This window comes from Budorcas taxicolor, chromosome 15 (assembly GCF_023091745.1).
Source record: "Budorcas taxicolor isolate Tak-1 chromosome 15, Takin1.1, whole genome shotgun sequence".
Lineage (NCBI taxonomy): Eukaryota > Metazoa > Chordata > Mammalia > Artiodactyla > Bovidae > Budorcas > Budorcas taxicolor.
Genome location: NC_068924.1, coordinates 49,552,839 through 49,574,810, shown reverse-complemented (window position 1 = coordinate 49,574,810; position 21,972 = coordinate 49,552,839). Strand labels below are relative to the sequence as shown.

The window sequence follows — 21,972 nt, the reverse complement described above, 5'->3', positions numbered from 1 at the left end:
AGCAAGGAACGGAGCAAGTCAACCTCTACACCCTAGAAATCTTTAAAAGAAGAACAATTATTTGGGAAGAACTGATTTATCAAGAGACAAAAATTTTGCCTGATATTCCCAAATTAGAAAAACCACACCAAAGTGTATTTAAGTGGTCATAAGATAGGATGTAGAACTTGAATCATGTGCTCATGAAGTTTATAACAGCTCTGTATTGCTCTGGGGTTTAATGTGATGTGTAATTTGAAGTAAATTACGGTGTATCTTTACATCAATCTTTACATCTTTTTCCTAATCTGTAAAAGCAATTTAAGAAAAGATCTCTTCTAACCCTAACCCTAACTTTTTTGTCAGTTTATCAGAACTATGTAACTTATATACTATAAACCGTTTATAATTTCTAACTACAGTTTATGAGAACAAGGTTAAGCAACTATACCTTAAAGACCCAAGAACCCGTTTCAGGACGGTACTCTTTGAACTGAGCTCCTTGTTTCCTTGAAACTGCTTCCAACCTTCCCTCGTAGTTGATATCAGCAAGTCGATCTGGGCTCTTTATTAAACAACGAGATGTTTTATCTGTTGGCCAAACTCCATCCAATGTAACCTCAGCCTTTCTGTAATGTACAATCAAGTAAAATGTAAATGTTTCATATTTATGACCAGAAAGCCAAGTAACATCCATATATACAGCAAAAAAGGCACCTGTGTTACTTTGGAATTATTCTGCAGATGTTTCATAAACCTGAGTCTTGGCTCCAAAGGTAGTTAGCGTTAAGAGTAAGGAATTACCACCATATCAACTAGCTAAATATCTGGTTCAAGAGCGTCAAACTCCACTTATTTCAAACTACCATGGCACGTCAATTATTTACAATTTAATTTTAAACTACCAGGGCACATCAATTATTTACAATTTAATTTTAATATCTCTTAAAGCCATGCATCCTTGACCAAGCCTAATGCAAAGACCTAAATCTTAGTGAAGGTCTTATACTACTACTGTGCTTTGTAAAAACAATAGTAGTAATAGCAGCAACTACCACTAACAACAAAAGCTTGCAGAATGAGGTATCAGGAGCATCACAGTATTAACATTAACCATTAAATGAGTGTGAATTAATAATAATGGTAATGTGTTCCTTCTAATAGAAACATCTAAGATAAAGGACTGCCCTTGTTCATTCAGTATGCCTTGCATCTAGTACCGCAATTACCACATAAAAACATGAGTTTTAACATTATTTTTTATTGAGGTAAGAAGGTATAATAAAAGTTATCACTATTCTACTGCTGCTATGAATCTGACACTCTAGATGCCTCAAATCATGTGACTCAGTATTTTTCTTTCTGCAGCTGGCCTAAATCACTGAGCATGATGTCCTGAAGGTTCATCCATTCTGCAGCATGTGAAAGTCTCCTTCCTTTTTAAGACTATGTAATATTCCACAGTGTGCATATATATTTTGTTTATTCATGGACACTTGGGTTTCTTTCTCTTGACTATTATGAATAGTGCTGCTGTGAATATGGGTATATACATTTTTCAAGACTCTGTTTACAACTGCTTTGAATATACACCCAGAAGTGGAAATGCTGGGTCACTCCTAATTTTTGAGGAACCATATACTCTTTGTGAGCACATTTTATATTCTCACCAAAATACACAAAGGTTCCAGTTTCTCCATACTCCTGCAAAAACGTTATTTTTCTTTAAATTAACCTCCTAATGGGTTATTATCAATGTTAAGCATCTTTTCATATGCTTGTTGGCCATTTGTCTACCATACTGTGTATCCAAATCCTCTGACCATTTTTAATTGCTTTTTTTTTTAATGGTTTTTTAAATAGTTCTTCATATTCTGGATATTAACTCTTATACTAGATAGGGTTTGCTGACTTTTCATTCTGTTAATTGGGTTCTTTGATGTACATAAGTTTTAAATTTTGATGTGAAAGTGAAGTCGCTCAGTCGTGTCCAACTCTTTGTGACCCCATGGACTGTAGCCTACCATGCTCCTCCATCCATGGGATTATCCAGGCAAGAGTACTGGAGTGGGTTGCCAATTCCTTCTCCAGAGGATCCTCCCGACCCAGGGATCGAACCCTGGTCTCCAGCGCTGTAGGCAGACGCTTTACTGTCTGAGCTACCAGGGAAGCCCTAAAAATTTTGATGTAGTCTAGTTAATTTTCACTATTTGTTGTCTATGCATTTAGTATCATACCCAGGAAATTCTTGTTAAATATAGTGTGAAACATATTATACCAGTTTTTTTTATGGTTTTAAGTCTTATGCTTTAGGTCTTTGATCAATTTTGAATTAATTTTTATTTATGGCATAAGGTAAGGGTCCAACTTCATTCTTGTGTTACATATATCCAATTTCCCCAAAATCATTTGTTGAAGAAACTGTTCTTTCCCCATTGCATGGTCTTGACAACTCTGTCAACATTTAACCATTTATGTCAGGTCTCCTGTGTGGGCTCTGTAATATGTGGGGGCTCTCTGTTCTGTTCCATATATATACGTCTGTCTTTATGCCAGTAACACACTGTTTCAGTTACTGTACCTTTGTTTTCAAGTCAGAAAGTCTGATTCCTCCAGCTTTGTTGTTTTTTAAGGTTAATTTGACTGCTCATGGTACCCTTGAGATTCTTTACATTTTAGGATCATTTTTCTTTCCTATTTCTGCAAAAGATGCAGCTGGGATTTTGACAGGGACTGCATTAAGTCAGTAGGCTGCTTTGGGTAGCATGGATAACAATTTTAGATTCTCCAATCCATGAACATGGGATATCTTTTCATTTACTTGCCTTCTTTAATTTCTCTTAACAATGTTTTGTAGTTTTCAATGTACAAGGTTTTGCCTCTTTGGTTAAGTTTAATCCTAAAGTATTTTATTCTTTGTGATGCCATTATAAACAAAAATGCTTTCATAACTACCTTTTCAGATTGTCAATGTACAGAAACTCAATTAATTTTATTGTGTTGATTTTGCATCTTGCTACTTTGCTAAATTTGTTCATTAGCTATAAGTATTTTTGTGTGGAATTTTTAGGCTTTCTACATATAAGATCACATCATCTGTAAAGAGAGAAAACATAACATCTTTCTTTCCAATTTGAGTATCTTTAATTTTCACCTTGTTTAACTGCTTTGGTTAAGACTTACAGTATTATGTTGAATGCTGGGGGCAAAAGCAAACAATACTGTCTTATTCCTGATCTTACAGGAAAAGCTCTCAGTCTTTAACTACAGAAGATCCCCTGGAGAAAGAAATGGCAATCTACTTCAGTATTCTTGCCTGGAGAATTCATGGACAGAGAAGCCTGGTGGGCTACAACCCATGGGCTGGACACAACTGAGTGACTAACACTTTTTCTTCTTTTTATGATGTTCACTGAGGAAAGAAGAGAAACAAAAGGCAAAGAAGACAGAGAAAGATATACCCAACTGAATGCAGAGTTCCAGAGAATAGTGATGAGATGAGGACTTCTTCAATGAACGATGCAAAGAAATAGAGGAAAACAATAGAATGGGAAAGACTAGAGATCTCTCCAAGAAAATTAGAGATACCAAGGGAATATTTCATGCAAGGATGAGCCTAAAGGCAGGGACCTAAAGAACAGAAGAGATTAGGAAGAGGTGGCAAGAATACAAAGAAGAACTCTACAAAAAAGATCTTAGTGATTCAGATAAGTAAGATGGTGGAGTCATTAACCTAGAGCCAGATAGCCTGGAGTGTGAAGTCAAGTGGGCCTTAGGAAGCATTACTACGATCAAAGCTAGTGGAGGTGATGGAATTCTAGCTGAGCTTTTAAAATTCTAAAAGATGATGCTGTTAAAGTGCTATACTCAGTATGTCAGCAAATTTGGAAAACTCAGCAGTGGCCCAGGATTGGAAGATCAGTTTTTATTCCAATCACAAAGATAGGCAATGCCAAAGAATGTTCATACTGCCATACAATTGTGCTCATTTCACATGCTAGCAAGGTTATGCTCAAAATTCTTCAAGCTAGGCTTCAGCAGCACATGATCTGAGAACTTTCAGATGTACAAGCTGGATTTAGAAAAGGCAGAGGAACCAGTGATCAAATTGCCAACATCCACTGAAAAAGCAAGAGTTCCAGAAAAACATCTACCTCAGCATTATTGACTACGCTAAAGCCTTTGACTGTGTGGATCACTACAAACTGGAAAATTCTTAAAGAGATGGGAATACCAGACCACCGTATCTGCCACCTGAGAAACCTATATGCAGATCAAGAAGCAACAGTTAGAGCTGGACAGGGACTAACAGATTGGCTCAAACTTGGGCAAAGAGTATGTCAAGGTTGTATACTGTCACCCTGCTTATTTAACTTATATGTAGAGTTAGTACATCATGAGAAATGCTCAGCTAGACGAATTTCAAGCTGGACTCAAGACTGCTGGGAGAAATATCAACCTCTGATATACAGATGATACCACTCTAATGGCAGAAAACAAAGAGAAACTAAATAGCCTCTTGATGAAGGTGAAAGAGAAGAGTGAAAATGCTGGCTTAAAACTCAACATTAAAAAAACTAAGATCATGGCATCCAGTCCCAGCACTTCATGGGAAACAGACAGGGAAAAAGTGGAAACAGTGGCAGATTTTATTTTGTTTGGCTCCAAAGACACTGTGGACGGTGACTGCAGCCACAAAATTAAGACACTTGCTCCTTGGAAGAAAAGCTATGACAAACCTAGGCAGTGTATTAAAAAGCAAAGCCATCACTTTGCTGACAAAAGTCCATATAGTCAAAGCTATGGCTCTTCCAGGAGTCATCATGTACGGCTGTGAGAGTTGGACCTAAAGAAGGCTGAAAACTGAAGAACTGTGGTGCTGGAGAAGTCTCTTGAGACCCTTGGACAGCAAGGAAATCAAACTAGTCAATACTAAAGGAAATCAACCCTGAATATTCATTGGAAGGACTGAAGCTCCAATACTTTGGCCATCTGATGTGAAGAGTGGACTCATTGGAAAAATAACCTGATGCTGGAAAAGACTGAAGGCAGGAGAAGGAAGCGACAGAGAGTTGTATGGCATCACCCAACTCAATGTGAAGGACAGGGAAGCCTGACGTGCTACAATGAGGTCGCAAAGAGTAGGACATGACTTAGCGACTGAACGATAACAGATGATGTCCACGGTGGGTTTTTCTAACACGGCTTTTATTATGCTTAGTAGTTTCCTTCTAACTCTTATTTTCTATCATGGAAAGTGTTAAATGTTGTCTAGTGCTTTTTCTGCATCAACACTGATGATCATGTGGTTTTCTTCTTTGTCCTGTCAATGTGATGCATTACTTTCATCAATTTTTATATGTTAAGCCATCTGTGCATTTCATAAATCCTATTTGGTCATGGTGTGTAATCCAGTTGATGCACCACTGAATTCTGTTTGATAGTTATTTTGTTGAAGGTATTTACATTAATATATATTAAACATATTGGTCTGTAGTCTTCTTTTCTTACAGCACCTTTATTTAGCTTTGGACTCAGGGAAATGTTTCCCTCACAGAATTAGTTAGAAATGCTCCCTCCTCTATTTTGGGGAAGAGTTTGAGGAGAACTGGTATAAATTCTTTAAATGTTTGGTAAACTTCACCAGTGAAGCCATCTGGTCCAGGGCTTTGGTGGAGCTGGAGGAGCAGGGGATACTGATTACTAATTCAATTTCCTTATTAGTTCCAGGGTTCTTCAGATCTTCTATTTCTTCCTGGTTCAATCTCAGTGGGTTGTAAACATAAAGGATTTTAACTATGGCTCTCTGACCTGGCCTGCATTAGAAGCTAGTATCTCACACTAAAGATACAGAAAAAGAGTTAAGCACACTCACAGCAGAAACAAGGGGGAAAAAAAATACTATTAAGGGACTTCTCTGGTGGCACACTGGAAAAGAATCCACCTGCCAATGCAGGGGACATGAGTTCGATCCCTGGTCCAAGAAGATTCCACATGCCATGGAACACCTAGAGCCCTCGCACCACAACTACTGAGTGCACAGGCCACAATTACTGAAGCCTGTGTGCTCTAGAGCTCACAGCCACAACTACCGAAGTCCATGTGCCTAGAGCCTGTGTTCTGCAGCACAGAAGCCACCGCAATGAGAAGTCGATGCACCGCAGTGAAGAGCAGCCCTCAACCACCGCAAGAAAAGAAAGTCTGCGCACAGCAACAAAGACCCAGAGCAACCAAAAATAAAATAATTTAAAAAAGAAGAAAAATACTACTAAAAAGTATTTTCCAAAAGGTTCTGGAAACAATTGAATCTGATAATACTAGGGAAAGGAGTCAAAAAAGGAAAAATGTAGCATTTCTTTATCACTTATACTTTTTATTGTTTTGGCTTCACTGGGTCTCTGCTGCTGCACGTAGGCTTTCTCTAGCTGCGGTGAGCGGGAGCTACTCTCTAATTGCAGTGTGCAGGCCTCTCATTGTGGTCCCTTCTCCTGTTGTGGAGTATGAGCTCTGGATCCACAGGCTTCAGTAGTAATTGTGGGTCATGGACTCTAGAGCGCAGGCTCAATAGTCGTGGCACGTGGGCTTAGTTGCCAAACACCATGAGGGATTGTAGTTTCCAGACAAGGGATCAAACCTGTGTCCCCTGCATTAGCATGTAGATTCTTAACCTCTGGACCACCAGGGAAGTCCCATATCACTTATGTTTTTAAGTGAAGGCACAAAAATAATAATCACATACAATAATCACATAGTAAGTCTAAGAGACAAGTTGCAGGAAAATACATATAATATGAATATACCTGTGTTAACAGAAAAACATTGTGATTTAGCTGATTAGTTGTTAAATATGTAAATAAATTCATACCTATTTAGTCCTTCACCCACAGGTGGTTTTTGGTTATCATCTAAGTAGACAATCACTTCTTTCCTTCGGATATGTACAATGTCATCTAAATTTAGATTTGTCAAATTCACATCTCCTTCAAAATAGATTGAACCATAACCTACAAATCAGAGCAAAGAGTTAGAAACTCGTCCTATATAGAGGGCAAATACCCACTTTATACTTCCAGTGAAGGACCAAGCAGCTTTAAACATTTATCAATATTTTAAATCACCCAGCAATTCCTTGAATGAGCTATTTCATCTGTAATATTAGAAGGTGACATCAAATACACTGTTACCTGGCTTAACATGTGCATTTTTATAGTACTTATGTTATCCTCAAAGAAGCTGTTTAAAATCTCTTCCCAAGTATCTGTATGTGTGTGTGCATGCGTGTTAAGTTGCTTTACTGTGTCTGACTCTGTGAGACCCTAGGGACTACAGCCTGCCAGGCTCCTCTGTCCATGGGATTCTCCAGGTAAGAATACTGGAGTGGGTTGCCATGTCCTCCCTCCAGGGAATATTTCCAACCCAGGGATCCAACCTGCCTCTCTGAGAACTCCTGCACTGGGGGATGGGTTCTTTACCACTAGTACCACCTGGGAAGCCCTAAGTATCTGTATGGCTCCTATATAAGCAACCCTTGGCACCTAGCCTATAGTATGAATTGAAATACTTGAGCTCCTTTTTTAATACAATACAGCAAGATGAGATCTTTCTTCCCCAAGAAAATTTTATCTATAATAACTTAATAATATGAAATAACCTAATTATTACCCATCTCATTAATTTTGTCACTTAGGATTTGCTGTTACAGTATTTTAATTGTAGAAAATTGCAATGAGCCAAATACTTGCCAGAGAGTATTAAAAAGTTTTAGTCTTTTTGTTACTTGTTAATCAAAGTGTCCATTCAGGCCAAGGTGGTCCTGCTGCTGCTGCTCCTGCTAAGTCGCTTCAGTTGTGTCCGACTCTGTGCGACCCCATAGACAGCAGCCCACCAGGCTCCCCCGTCCCTGAAATTCTCCAGGCAAGAACACTGGAGTGGGTTGCCATTTCCTTTTCCAATGCATGAAAGTGAAAAGTGAAAGTGAAGTTGCTCAGTTGTGTCCAACTCTTTGCGGCCCCATGGACTGCAGCCTACCAGACTCCTCCGTCCATGAGATTTTCCAGGCAAGAGTACTGGACTGAGGTGCCATCACCTTCTCTGCAAGGTGGTCCAAATGTACGTAAAAAACAAATTTAGCTATCAAGCACTTCCTTCACTTAATTACAAAGACAAGGTGCAGATTTCTGGGTTATACACTACTAACTCTTAAATTCAGACTCACCTTTACGACCAATAGTGAAGTCAGAGACAATGCATTCTCCTTTTTCATTGGTAATTTTAGCAAGGTCATCCATGGATGGAATAGTATAGTAGCCCACCTTAGTGAGAACGATGCCTACGACAAAAGAAACCAAAATATAGTACTGGTTGTGACTGACGTTGGTTAGAGCAATTTTCAGCAATATTCATTTCACTTTTTCATTGTAAAAAAATTTTTACAGTGGATAATTTTAAAAATCACCTGATATAATCAGTAAATAAATTACTATATAAAAAGAAAATATATAGGAATAAAGCATTTTTCCAAACTGGTTTTCTTTTCTGCTCACCCCTGACCCCAGCTGATTTTTTAAGAAACACCATTCCTAAGAGTAACGAAGTATTAAAAAAAAATCAAGGACTTAAAAAACATACATGTGACAGTATATTACACATTCTTAAAACTCACGGAAATCAAGATGAAATACCCTGCATGAGAAAGTCACGCAGACAAATGGAAACTTAAAGGTCTACATTACATTAATGTTATATTAAAAAGTACTAACTAGGTAGACAGCAGAAGAAACTGAAGAAAATACAGCATGAGTATGCTTGCTCTAACCACTCCTGTTCCATTAACAGGCAGAGATCAGGCTAACTTGCTTTCTGAGAAAGGCCCATATAAGAATTTAAGGCCCATATAAGATTAAATTAGTCTCCAGCAATGCTCACTCAATATGCTTAAGTTTTAGAGGGTTGTTAGAGTGTTCTTGAGACTGGAATTCTAAACTGGGAGGCAACAAAGAAGGTCAGTGAAAAAACTAGAAACAATTTTAAAAAATCTTGACTGAATATTTAAGATGCAGTATCATAATGAACTCACGTAGGTATCTAAATACAAACACAGATAACACAGGACTCTTAATGTTAAAGAATAAAGTTGTTTCTTTAGTGTACCATGTGACCAGAAGATATATACGAAGACAATAAGATATTAGACACAGAGGAAGTTTATAGACACATTAATATATACTGCAAAATAACCCCAAAAGTTCACTAAGAGAATGGAGAAACTAAATTTGTCATATTTATATAATGCAATGCTACATGGTAATAAAAAAGAACCAAATGCTGCTAAATATACATCATGGATAAAATCTCATAAGAAAATGCACCTGCCAATGCAGGGGACACAGGTTTGATCCCTGGTCTGGGAAGATCCCACATGCTTCAGGGCAACTAAGCCTGTGCACCACAGCTACTGTGTGCCACAACGACTGAAGCCAGCATGCCTTAGAGCCTGTACTTGCCAACCAGAGAAGCACCACAATAAGAAGACTGTGCAGCCATCACAGCTAGAGAGTACCCCCAGCTTGCTGCAACTAGAGAAAGCCTGTGTGCAACAAGAAGACCCAGTGCAGCCAAAAATAAGTAAATAATTAAATTTTTAAAACCTTTTTAAAAAATATATTAAAAACAAAAAAATAACAGGAAAGGGAATTCCCTGGCAATCCAGTGGTTAGGACTCTGTGCTGTCACTGCTGAGGGCAGGTTTAGATCCCTGCTTGGGGAACTAAGATCCTACAAGTCACATGTCGTGGCTAAAATATAAATTAAAAAAAAGAAAAAAACTAGGAAGAACTAATCTATGTAACAGAAACCAGACTATGGTTGATTTCTGGAGATGGGAACACGAACTTCCAGGGTTAAAGAAATATTCTCTCTTGAGTGTATGTGTTTGTATATGTATATATGAGTATACATATATATTTATGTCTAAATTTACTGAAATGAACACTTAAGACCTATATACTTCACTATATGTAAACTGTTTCTCAGTTAAAAGGGGAAGGGGAAATGTAATGATATTGTCAAAACCCAAATAAGGTTAAGTCAGCAGAGAAAAAAGGCAAACTTTAAGCATCCCATCAAGATATTTCAATCCTGCAGTTTATGCTATATCCCAGATTAGTTGGCATAAACTAGTCAGTTCATTGTCGGGGACAAAAAAGAAAAAGACAGAACTAAAGTGATAATAACCAAACAACCATTAACATTTGAATGCCTACTCTAGTCTGGCATTATGGTCTGTATATTTCAATTCAAATCTCAAAAATCGCTTAAGTAACTACTGCTATAATTTTAATTAAAAAATGAATAAGCAACTTATGTGAATCTATGAAGTTAGAAAAAGTTATAAGGATAGTCCCTCTTGCTACAAAACTTGGAGTATTTAAACGATGTGAATTCCAAATCAACCATAGCATTAGTGACAAATGTTCAAATGTTAACTTTCATAAAAATGCAATAAAAAATATTTAGAAGTTCAGCTAGCTAACTTCTATTACGATGAAAATATGTGATCAATAAGAGGTCTCAAATGACTGGTAAGAGATCTGAATCTGACCTGCCGGATGTATATGGTAAGTATTATTTTCGATTTCTTCTCGGTCATCCTGCAGTGACTCCTCATGAAAAGAGGTCTCTTCACTGCTTCCTTCCAGTCCATTTCGCAAGGCAGCACGCATGTTTAATGCAATGATGGTATCATCTACACTGTTGCTGCTGTTATGTTTATTTCCAGCACTTTCTGGGGTTTGAGGAATGGGTTTGGCAATAGGGTTAGTATAAAAACGTGACACAAGAGATTCATCTTCTCCATCCTGCTGATGATTCTCATCCACTGGTTTGCTCAGAAAACTGAATCTGAAAAGGGAGAAAGTAAACAAATACTGTTTTAGCCCCTTGTAGTAAAACAGCAACAGTCAGTCATTATTAGGCCTTCATTAAGTATCTGACACTGTTCTATGTAATTCCATGTATTAAAAATTCACTTAATACTTAAAGTAATCCTATAAAATAGGCTGCTATCATTCTCTGTATTTTACAGAAAACTCAGACACAGAAAATAACTTGTCAAGGTCACAAAGCTGTAAGTGCTAGTTAGCTCTGTAACCCATGAAGACTGAATGTAGATTCCATGACTTTAACTGATCTATTTTAATGAGTGAATGAATATGAGTGTCACAATTTTTAGCTTAAAGAGGGGAGGGAGTCTACTATGTGGGGGTCAAATAATCAGTAGTGAATGTCATAATATAAAACTGAAAAAATTAAATTTTTAATATTATAATCAACAGAGTATTAGAAAATGCTTCATTATTGAAAAATCAAACTAAAATTTTATCCAAAGAGGAAAAAATAGGAGTGCAAAGACATATATACAAGGATTTTTCACTGAGGCGTTATTTTGAATACAGGAACACCAAAATAATCTAAATATCCTCTAAAAGAGAACTGACTGAATTATCTTACATTCATAATAATGGTTATAGAGTCACTTAAAAAGAGGCAGGTTAGCATATCATGTTGATAGTACATGGTTACAGAATGTCATTTCATGCATAATCACTATAATATTTAAGAATGTACTCAATAAATAAATTTCTAAACCATTAGAAAATATGCTGAACTACTAAGGATTACTGTATATACTTGTACTTTCTCCTTTATATATTTCTGTACTGCTTTGACGGGGGTGTTGGTTACAGTTGTTGTATATCACTTTAATAACTATCACAAACAAAATCTTATTTTAAGAGGGATAAGGGGATGTCACATGCATACTAACCCTGTCCAAAACGACATACATGGATACCAGAAAAGTTCTGCAGAACTGAATCAGAAAAAATATAATTTTAGTGTCTATGGTACTCAAGAGGTAAATACAAGACATAACTTCTAGGTGCTCACATGCTGTTGTACTTCCAACTTCATAAAATTTCTTGAATGAATAAATACTAAGCTCCGAATCTCTTCTAAATGAGAACAAGGCTCTCGACCAGAAATAACCCAAAAGAGCATTCAGTTTACCTCTCTCCATTTTCTGGATAATCAGATGGTGAAGCTAGATCTTCTGAATCACGATTAACAGGAGAGAATAGACTGCTATTGTTAAGGTTTTTCAAAACCAACTTCTTAATGCTCTTCCTATAAACAGGGATAAAAAAAAAAAAGAACTCAGGCACACAAAATTACACTAAAGACTATCTTAAAACCTCAAGTGGGAAAGAGAACTCTTATTCAACTCATGTGCAACTAAAACTGATCTAACAAGTTCAGTTCACCAACTCAGCTCATAAATAACTAGAACGTAAGGTCTCAAATATATTACACTCTGGTATTTAGAAGAATAAGCTAATAAAGCACATCAAAATCAAGTAAGAAATACACTTCAAAATACTCTTCCTTTGCTGAACTCTGTAAGAATTTGTCTAGACACTAGTTTATTCCCCACACTGTCATGCATTTCAATTATTTTTCTACATGCCTTTTTTCTCTTTAAAAACACTAAAAAAATTTTTTTGGCAGTCAGGATTTATGACTGCTCCTGCATAGAAATTGGCATGTTGTTTTGAAAGAGGACTGTTGTTTGACTCTTTTGTGATCCCATGGACTGTAGCCCAACAGGATCCTCTGTCCATGGGATTTCCCAAGCAAGAATACTGGAATGGGTTGCCATTTCCTTCTCCAGGGGATCTTCCCGACCCAGGGAGCAAACCCATGTCTCCTGTTGGCAGGTGGATCCTTTACCACTGAACCACCAGGGAAGCCACTGAAGGAAGACATGTTTAAATGAGAATGTTTTCTTTAAAACAAGACAAGAAAGGGGTAAAAACCTCTGTTATCCAATGATGTAAATGACCATGAATATCTAAAACGTTCAAGTTTGTGTACAACAGGTTTTACTTAAAGCAAGAACCTCTATAGTATACCAGCTTTAAGTAGAAAAAACAGATAAAATGATCTTAATCAACCTCCACTTAAAAAGTCACTGAATTAACGAATACACTCCATTCCCTCATTTTAAAGAAAAAACCAACCATTGGGAATTCCCCGGGGTCCAGTGATTACACTGTGCTTCCAGTGCATGGATTCAATTTTGGGATGAGGAACTAGCTCCATAATGCTGTGTGGTATGGCCAAAAAAAAAAAAAAAACACCACACATTGTGGTGTTTGTTCCTTACTTATGTATGCTAGGTATACTCCTCATTGTAATGGTGCTATTAAATAAATATTAAGTAAGCCAATGAAAGAGGCAATTGACAACAAAAAATTATTACTTTTATGAAAAATAAAACTTGCCCTTCTATTGATGATAGACTAAGTAATGAGGACTAATTCTCCTAGGGAGGATCACCAGAAAACTCAGAACTCTTTCCAGGCATGAAGAGCCAACAAGATGGTAAAAAATGGCAGTACCAGTAATTTGAGGGGACAGTGGCATAGGGAGGTGTCCTGTACCTGGGGTTGCTTTTCTCCTGGAGACTTTTCTGATCCCAAGGGCAAGGCTAAGAGGCTGATAGTGAACTTGACAGTCTTGTGGGACTAGAAAGGCAGAGACTAGAATCTAGAGCCACACAAGGTGTGAAGCTCAGCTTTGACTCATCTCAGTAAGCACCTGTCATTAAAAAAACTGTTAAGACCAATATCAGCATCCTTGAACTCATTACTATCAGTTTTCTTCAAAGATAAACGGCCAATAAGCACATAAGATATGCAACATCATAAAGGGGATGCAAATTACAAGGATGAAGTACCACTTCACCCCCACTAGGATGACTGTTATAAGCTGACAGACAAACCAGAAAACAAGTACTGACAAGCGAATGGAGAAAATGAAAACAATGTGCATTGCTGGAGGTAATGTAAAATGGTGCAGCTGCTGTGGGAAACAGTTAGGCAGTTCTTTAAAGGGTTAAGTACAGGGACATCCCTGGTGGTCCAGTGGTTAAGAATCTGCTTTGCAATGCAAGGGACACAGGTTCAATCACTGGTCGGGGAAGATGCTACATACCACAGAGCAATTAAGCCTGTGCACTACAACTACTAAAGCCCGAGAACACCAGAGCCTATGGCTTGCAACAAGAGAAGCCACTGCATTAAGAAGCCTGAGTACCACAACTAGAGGGTAGCTCCCAATCTCCCCAACTAGAGAAACCCTGCTCCCAGCAATGAAGACTCAGTGCAACCAAGAAATAAAATTCTATTAAAAAAAAAAGGGGGGGGGTTAAGTACAGAATTAATGTATGACCAAACAATTTCAGTCCTAGGTATATACCCGAAAGAACTGAAACCAGGGACTCTACTTGTACATCAACATTCATAGTAGCACTATTCACACAGCTAAAAGGTGGAAACAACCCAAATGTCCATCAATAGATGGAACGAATAAACAAAATGCGGGATAATCATATGGCGGAATATTATTCAGCCTTAAAAAAGAATGAAGTTCTGATATATGCTACAACTTAAAAGTGAAAAAAGTAAAGAACCTTTAAAACATTATGCCAAGTAAAATAATCCAAACATGAAAGAATAAATTCTGGATGATTCCCTGTACATGTAGTATCTAAAATAGGCAAATTCTTACAGACAGAAAGTAATATAGAGGTTAAAAGGGACTGGACGAAGAAGAAAACAGAGAATTATTGCATGGCAGTAAGTTCTGGAAATACTAGTGGTGGCTGTTATACAATATTATAAAAATACTTAACATCACTGAATTGTACTTGACAGAACACATATTTTACTATTTAAACCATTTTCATGTGTATCTTACCACAATAAAAATTAGTAAGTAAAATAACAAAAAAGATCATAAAAATCTCCATATTAAGAATTTATACTCTTGAATAACCAAGACTCAAAAAACTCTATGAAAATCAGAAAGCATTTATCATATAATTATTATTTGAATGTTAAAGAGTACTTCATATCAAAACTTGTAGAGTATAAATAAAGCTGAACTATTAATAAAAAGGAAACTTACATCTCTAAGGCATGTATTTGGAAAGGAGCTAAGTTAAAAATAAAAAGTGAGCATTGATTTAAACAAATGACAGAAAACAAATACCAATAAAAGGGGGGGCATTAAAAATAAAATTAAACATTAGTGAAAATATGATAAATTAAAATTAATGAAAAAGGAACACAGACTAGAGAGCATTAGTAATGCCAGAAGGTTAGTTCTTTGAAATGTTAAATGAAACTGGCAGATCCCTGACCACACTGCTACAATGAGAAGGCACAAACCACCACCATGTTAGGAATGAACAGAGACATTTCTACAGATTCCACTAAAATAAAAAAGACAGTAAGGATATTTTTAAACAACTTTATGCCAATAACTTTGGAATTTTAATGAGCTGAAATGAATATTATAAGAACATCAAAAGTGACACAAGAAATGAAAAAGCTTAAGTTCTATAACTTTAAAGTCAACAACTAAAATGAAACACCTTACTGCAAACAGTATCTTCACCAGTATCCAACATTTAATGGGGGAGAGGAGAAGCTTATCTTACCCCAAGCCTCCCAGAAAAGAGGAAATGATCCAAATTGTTTGTGAGATCAGCATAACTTTTATACCAAAACTAGCTAAGAAAATTTTAAGAAAGGAGCACCCAAGCCAATCTAAATCAGAAACACAGAAGGCAAAAAAAAAAAAATCCTGGACAAATTTTTACACAGTGAATCCTACAAGCAAGTTACTGAACACTGTCAGGAACTTTAGAAAGGAATTAGGAGCCAACATGAAAGGGTTCCTGTTGGCCAAAGAAAAAACAACCTCATCAGTACAGAAAATAACAGCTGCAGTGGACAGAAACGCAACAAACAGGGGTGAGGGAGGTGGGGAGAGTGAAGAAGATGAGAAGATGGTTTAATTAAATGCTTTGCACGAAGAACACATGACTAGAAGGCAAGGAACTTAAATACAGAACATAAAAACAGTGCCAGGCAAATGTGAAGAGGATGGGGGGCTAACTTAGTAAATACAAAACAGAATACCATTCGGTCAGGTCATGTTTCAAATAAACACTGACAAGAAAGCTGGAAAATAAAATTCTGTTTGAAAAAAATATATATGTATTTAAAACCATAAACATATCAAAACACTCCCCCTGCCTGACAGTTCTCCCAATCCATCTTCAGTTTAAACAACACATCCTCAGACAAGCTTTCCTTCACTATTCTTTACTGGTCTCTCACAGTGGCAATCTCTACTTCCTTCTGTAACCTGTCTCACTTGTGATTATTCTGTGTCAGCATCTCTCTTCCCCCAGACTGTGACAGAGGAATGTGTCTGGTTCATAGCTGTATCCCCAGAGCCCATCACACTTGTACATAGTAGTTTGTGATAAATGTGTGCTGAATAAAGGAATGAACAGAGGTATTAAAGAATATTTCTAACTCTGTCATTCAGAATAAAAAATATTATTGGCTTGTTCTATAGAAACTTCTCTGACTACGATGTAAAGGCAAAAGACACGACACCAGTAAGGTTCTCACACTTGTCGAGCTATCAGATTCATCTCTCAGAGCAAACTGAGTACAGTTCTAGTGCTGGCCATCAGAATTCTCTGCCATCTACATTTTTCACAGAACTAGAACAAAAAAATTTCACAATTCATACGGAAACACAAAAGACCCTGAATAGCCAAAGCAGTCTTAAGAAAGAAGAATGGAGCCGGAGGAATCAACCTTCCTGACTACAGATTATACTACAAAGCTACAGTCATCAAGACAGTATGGTACTGGCACAAAAACAGAAACATAGACCAATGGAACAGGATAGAAAGCCCAGAAATAAACCCACGCATCTATGGGTACCTTATTTTTGACAAAGGATGCAAGAATACACAATGGGGCAAAGACAGCCTCTTTAATAAGTGGTACTGGGAAAACTGGACAGCTACATGTAAAATAATGAAATTAGAACACTTCGTAACACCATACACAAAGATAAACTCAAAATGGATTAAAGACCTGAAGTAAGACCAGAAACTATAAAACTCTTAGAGGAAAACATAGGTGGAACACTTGATGACATAAATCAAAGCAAAATCCTCTATGACCCACCTCCTAGAGTAAATAAAAAATAAAATAAAGCAAATAGACGGTGAAACAGTGGAAAGAATGGCAGACTTTATTTTTTGGGCTCCAAAATCACTGCAGATGGTGATTGCAGCCATGAAATTAAAAAGACACTTACTCCTTGGAAGGAAAGTTATGACCAAACTAGACAGCATATTAAAAAGCAGAGACATTACTTTGCCAACAAAGGTCCATCTAGTCAAGGCTATGGTTTTTCCAGTGGTCATGTATGGATGTGAGAGTTGGACTGCAAAGAAAGCTGAGCGCCAAAGAATTGATGCTTTTGAACTGTGGTATTGGAGAAGACTCTTGAGAGTCCCTTGGACCGCAAGGAGATCCAACCAGTCCATCCTAAAGGAAGTCAGTACTGAACATTCACTGGAAGGACTGATACTGAAGCTGAAACTCCAATACTTTGGCCACCTGATGTGAAGAACCGATGACTCACTGGAAAAGACCCTGATTTTGGGAAAGCCTGAAGGCAGGAGGAGAAGGGGACGACAAGAGGATGAGATGGTTGGATGGTATCATTGACGTGATGGACATGAATTTGAGTAGGCTCCAGAAGTTGGTAATGGATGGGGAAGCCTAGCGTGCTGGAGTCCACGGGGTTGCGAAGAGTCAGATATGACTGAGCAACTGAACCGAACTGAACTGCAACAGTGAAGACAGTAGTAGATGTGCTTACAGAAGTAATGGAAGGTCAGTTCTTAGAGGGCACTATAAGCAACTTGGCTTTTATAGGCTGAAGTATGAACCACTACTGAGTTTTGGACACAAGAGTGATGTGGTCTGATTTACACTTTAAAAGAATCACTATTAACTGTATTTCAGAATAGAATGCAAAGAAACAAGGATAAAAGCAGAAAGATTAGTTAGAATACTGTAATATTCAATCAAGAGATGATAGTGCCCTGGATTAAGGTAATTAGTGGCAGTGAATGTGGTATGAATTGGTCAGATTCTGGATAATTTTTGAGGGTAAAACAAAGATGTGCTAAAGGCTTAGATATCAGATGTACAGTAGAAGTCAATGACGATTCCAAAAATTTTAGGCTGAGCAACTAGAGTGATAGAAATGCAATTACATGCAATAGGAAAGGCTTTGGGTGGAACAGCTTTGAAGGAGATAATCAAGAGTTTGTTCAACTTTGGACACATTAATTTTGAAATAAATATAAGTGGAGATGTTGAGTATGGCTGGATATTGGATATAAGACTCTGAAGTTTGGGAGAGGTCTAGCCTGGAGATAAATGTTTGAGAATTAGACATAAATGACTACAGATATTAAATCACTTTGGAAGTGAATAAAGATCATGAGATCAAGAGCTGAGCCTAGGAATCAGAAAGAAGAGGGAAGAACCAGCAAGGGAGACAGGAGGAGCAACTAGTAAAGTAGGAGTAAAACTAGAACCATGACTGCAGCTGTGAAATTAAAAGACTCTTGCTCCTTGGAAGAAAAGCTATGACAAACCTAGACAGCATATTAAAAAGCAGAGACATTACTTTCCAGACTAAAGTCTGTATACTCAAAGTTATGGTTTTTCCAGTAGTCATGTATGGATGTTAGAGCTATACCATAAAGAAGGCTGAGCACGGAATAATTGATGCTTTCGAACTGTGGTGTTGGAGACTTCAAAGAGTCCCCTGGACTGCAAGGAGATCAGTCCTGAATATTCACTGCAGGACTGATACTGAAGCTGAAGCTCCAATACTTTGACCACCTGATGCAAAGAGCCAACTCCCTGGAAAAGACCCTGATGCTGGGAAAGACCGAAGGCAGGAGGAAAAGGATATGACCAAGAAGGAGAAGGTTGGATGGCATCACCGACTCAATGGACAGGAGTTTGAGCAAGTTCTGGGAGATGGTAAAGGATAGGGAAGCCTAGTGTGCTGCAGTCCATGGGGTCACAAAGGGTCGGACATGACTGAACAACTGAACAACAACAATAAAACTAGAGAAGTAAATCAAGGAGACGCGACAGGTGAACTGGGTACGTCTGAAATGTCTGCCTTTCCACTCCAATTCCTTCTATTTGTATATCATACTTGTAGATTATAAGACCTGGTGATACTGCCCTGAAAGTCGCTGATCTGATGACTGAACTAAACAAGGTGAACCTAAGCCCTTTTTATCTACTCTATACTAAACAATGTGTTAAATGCTGGGGACATAAACAGGAATAATATACAGTCCCTGCCTTCAAAATAATCCAATGATACTCTAAGAAATGTATAAAATTGGGCTTCTGTTTCTTCTTAAGCAGCAGTCCACTATACTCTTATGGGGACAAAAAGGAGTGATAATTTTTCATACTTTATTAACACTCATAGACAAAACTACAAGAGATGACCTCTCATTTTACCCCCAAAGCCTTAAAAAAAAAAAAGCTTTATGATTAGAAAAGTACTTGATGTTTGAAAAAAGCCTGTGTGTGTGTATATGTATGTGTGTACATTATTTCTAGAAAAATAAACTTTGAAATGAAATGCCCTAAAATTACATCTCCAGATAACAACTATTGTTAATACTTTGGTATGTATTTTTCTTCAGTTTTCCCCCCTATATATATACCAACACTCTAATAAGGCAGGTGTGTATACTTTATGATTTTCAATATTTACCAACTCTTCTATATACTTTCCTGTGTTCTGTTTATTATTTAATATCTGTATTATGAAAGTTGAAACACATGTGTGTGTGCATGTATATATTATATATATATATAAAATACAGAAAGAGAGAGGTTTTTTCTTAACTAGTTTGGCCAATTTGAGTTGTAAAAAAATAGTATATTCTTGAATGGAGAGAGGAGCATGGAAACATATACACTATCATACGTAAAACAGATAAACTCACTTGGGCATGAATGCTCCATTGGCTAAGGATGGCTCATCGTCATCCAGTCCATCAAAAAGATGTGACTTGGCTGTGCCTGTTGTTTGTAAAGCCTTTGGTCGGACTCTGGTGGCAGGGCGGGGTGTCAGTTTATAATGAGTAGGTGTAGTGAGAGCCTTCTGGGCTGCTGGATTTGTTGGTTTCAATCTCTGAAAAACAAAAAAAAATCAAGGATAGCTCTAGTTTAACTCAAGTTTGGTACTGGCCCTAACACCAGAAGACTAGCTTTCACATCTCATCTCTGCCATTTACCAACTAGATACCTTTTGGAGTCTCAGCTCCCAGAACACAAGGATTTCTCACCCAACTTTGTATGAATGTGTGCCTGCTAATTAAACTGCCTTTATTTCTCTACAACTGATTTTCATTCATCTCACCAACCCCATTTCAAATGGGTTTGTCTGACTTGTTCCAAAACATAATCGAGACATTCCATTTGAAGTGCTTCACAAATCAAAATGTCTTAACAGAACATATTAATATACCTTGTGTATTTCTCTTCATCTTACAAAAGAGAGAAGCCTGCAATTGTTTTGCTTTCTAAAACAAAGATGACAATATTTATGTTCATTTTAAGAAAATATAACATCAAAATTCTAAGCTTATTTTTATTAAATTATTTATTATTATTCATTAATTAAATAAAACATCTTCAAGAAAAACTGAGACACAGCCATAAACCACTTTTATGCAATATACATCACTGAAAAATATATAGACATTAACTTAAAGAAACCCTGTGCCTCCTAATGCCTCTCTTTATCTCTTGGCAAGCATGAATCTACTGTCTCTATGGATCTGTGTATTCTAGACATTTTATATAAAAGAAATCATTGTCTTTATGTTTCACTTAACTTAGTATTGTTTTCAAGATTCATTCACACTGTAGCATGTATTGTTAGTTCATTCCATTTTATGGCTGAAATGATATTCCATCATATAGATATACAACACTGTGTTTATCCATTCATCAGCTGATGCACTCTATTACTGCATATACTAAACTAAAGCTGGGTAAATTTAATAATGTACAAGTCTGATCGTCCTCACTAGATAGCAAGCTCTTAGAGAAAATATTCTTGTTTATTTTCATTAGGTACCCTCAGTGCTGAACACAATGACTAGTCAGACATAAATGACTAAATAATACTGTATACTGAGCAACTTATTTTAATTCTCAACACTGAATAGAATTACTATTGCTATTTTACAGATGAAATTAAGAGAGGCAAAAAGAGATGCCCAATATCTCACAGACTGTAAGTGGTAAAATAAGGATTAAATGGACCAAAGACTACTTTCAATGCCACACCACAGTGAGCAGAAGATCATTTCTAAAGCCTACGAGACTAAGACAATGCTATGCAGAAGTCAGGAAAAAAAAATTCTGATTTGCCATTTAAGACATTAGAAGAAAAGAAAGACATTATGATGCCAGAGAAATCAGCCTCCAAGAATCTTAGTTTGCTCAACTATAAGAGTATATATCTGATTTATTTCAGGGCTCAGCCTTAAAAAGTCTCAGCCTTTGCCTCAGTCTAACACTCATTTTCACTGTCATACTGCCTTCCAGATACAAAAATAACTTAGTTTTTTTTTGTACCCCTGGCCTACTGAAAAGCATAAATAAAGTGACTTAAAAACTTCATTACAAAATCAACACAAGATTGTAAAGCAACTGTCCTCCAATCAAAATTAAGTTAAAAAAAAAATTACACCTAAGTTTTCCTACTCTGAGAACTGATTTTATTGAAACTCCCTTAAATTTACCTCTTCTTTCTTCTTAGGGTCTGACATGGGATTCCGGAAGAGAGGAGAGTCTCCGAAAGGTGAGTATGTCAGACTATTGATGTGCTGTTGGAGAACAGCCTGCTGGGCAGCAGAAGCATTTGGATCTGTCAAAGCTTTGTAAAAAAGGAAAGAAAAGGATCAGTTCAAGGATCCACTGCCTTAAATCAAGA

General features: G+C 37.0%; 1 protein-coding gene across 3 annotated transcripts in view; it reads right to left on the bottom strand.

Moving 5' to 3' along the window:
- The window catches only part of NUP98 (nucleoporin 98 and 96 precursor), an 87,659-nt gene that overhangs the window by 25,932 nt on the left and 39,755 nt on the right, over window positions 1–21,972 (bottom strand). For all 3 annotated transcript variants that reach the window (XM_052653299.1, XM_052653300.1, XM_052653301.1), the window contains exons 13-19: window positions 21,782–21,915; window positions 19,973–20,160; window positions 12,046–12,162; window positions 10,580–10,878; window positions 8,195–8,308; window positions 6,845–6,983; window positions 431–608 (exon numbers count right to left, since the gene is read on the bottom strand). In XM_052653299.1, the coding sequence (XP_052509259.1) occupies window positions 431–608; window positions 6,845–6,983; window positions 8,195–8,308; window positions 10,580–10,878; window positions 12,046–12,162; window positions 19,973–20,160; window positions 21,782–21,915 (1,169 nt within the window). The remainder of the gene's footprint in view (window positions 1–430; window positions 609–6,844; window positions 6,984–8,194; window positions 8,309–10,579; window positions 10,879–12,045; window positions 12,163–19,972; window positions 20,161–21,781; window positions 21,916–21,972) is intronic.